Here is a 1,690-nt window from a genome sequence, read left to right as displayed (position 1 = left end):
TATAATTTTACCTGCGGTTGTCATTTGCAATTCTCTCCTTGCCCTGGAATCTGAAGTAAGTTGATAAAGATGTAGAATTCCTAATGTTGCAATGCATATTTCTAGGATTTAACTGGCTTTCCTGATATCAAATTGTGTCTTTTAAAGGCCATAACTTGTCTCCCTGATGCAAAGTAGGTATAATGAGTGTTGGGTCAAGGATATCATTTTGGCCAATAAATGATCTGAAGTACCTGCCTAAGGCTGGCTGGCATGTACAGAATGCATTCAAACAAGTTACTCTTATGATTATTTAACAGCTTCTGTCTTTTTTTCTGACTCCCTTCACAGATTAATAATCCTTGAATATTTTAATGGGAAGAGATAACCAGACTTGGGTGAGTGAATTTATTCTCCTCGGCCTGTCCAGTGACTGGGACACTCAGGTCTCCCTCTTTGTCCTGTTCTTGGTCATGTACGTGGTGACCGTGCTGGGAAACTGTCTCGTTCTTCTGATCAGGCTGGACAGCCGACTCCACACTCCCATGTATTTCTTTCTCACCAACCTCTCCCTTGTTGATGTCTCCTATGCCACAAGCATAGTCCCTCAGCTGCTGGCGCAGAACATAAAGCCATCCCATTCCGGAGCTGTGCAGCCCAGTTATTTTTCTCCCTGGCCTTGGGTGGGATTGAGTTTGTTCTCCTGGCAGGGATGGCCTATGACCGCTATGTGGCTGTGTGTGACCCCCTGCGATACTCGGCCATCATGCACAGAGGACAGTGTGCTAGGTTGGCCATCATATCCTGGGTCAGTGGCTCTGTCAACTCTCTTGTGCAGACCACCATCACCTTTCAGCTGCCCATGTGCACAAACAGGTTTATTGATCACATATCCTGTGAACTTCTAGCAGTGGTCAGGCTGGCTTGTGTGGACACCTCCTCCAATGAGGTCGCCATCATGGTGTCTAGCATTCTTCTTCTGATGACACCCTTCTGCCTGGTTCTTTTGTCCTACATCCGGATCATCTCCACCATCCTAAAGATCCAGTCCAGAGAAGGAAGGAGGAAAGCCTTCCACACATGTGCCTCTCACCTCACAGTGGTTGCCCTGTGCTATGGCACAACCATTTTCACTTACATTCAGCCCCATTCTGGTCCCTCTGTCCTTCAGGAGAAGTTGATCTCTCTCTTTTATGCCATTTTGACACCAATGCTGAATCCTATGATCTACAGCCTAAGGAATAAAGAGGTGAAGGAGGCCTGGCAGAAACTATTAGGGAAATTCTCTGTGTTAACATCAAAGCTGGCGACTTGACTCGTAAGCACAACTTAGAGAAAACAGCTTTGTCTCATTGTTCTCCATGCAACTCAGGTCTGACAGGCATAAACTATGTTGCCCTGGCAACCAGGAAGGCGATGACATAACATGTACTGAGGATGTTATGTAGGAGGCTGAGTGGTTGAGTTGGATGGGGTGTGGGAGGTGGGGGTATTTTTATGCGCAGTAGAGTTAGATACTCCTGTTGTAAAAATTCTCACACTTCTTCCACCTCCACTCTTATGGTCTGATTATAACTGAAAAAAATTACTACTTGCTGTTTTGATTTGTCACATCATTTGTAATCATAGACCTATTCATGGATCTTACCTTGGACCACTGGTACTTACTCATCCACATTTTATAAAAGGTTATGGTGCTTCCATTGAAAAC

At 45.1% G+C, this 1,690-nt stretch overlaps 1 protein-coding gene across 1 annotated transcript; it reads left to right on the top strand.

Annotated features, from left to right (window-relative positions):
- The first annotated feature begins 353 nt into the window (after window positions 1-353).
- LOC101045688 (olfactory receptor 2F1) lies at window positions 354-1,294 on the top strand. The gene is given in 2 exon segments (XM_003929818.3): window positions 354-594; window positions 597-1,294. Coding segments are annotated over 2 exon segments (939 nt in total).
- The last annotated feature ends 396 nt before the right edge of the window (window positions 1,295-1,690 follow it).

This window comes from Saimiri boliviensis, chromosome 10 (genome assembly GCF_048565385.1).
Source record: "Saimiri boliviensis isolate mSaiBol1 chromosome 10, mSaiBol1.pri, whole genome shotgun sequence".
NCBI classification, from domain to species: Eukaryota; Metazoa; Chordata; class Mammalia; order Primates; family Cebidae; genus Saimiri; species Saimiri boliviensis.
Note: the sequence above shows the minus strand (reverse complement) of the source record. Positions and strands in the feature narration are given on the sequence as shown.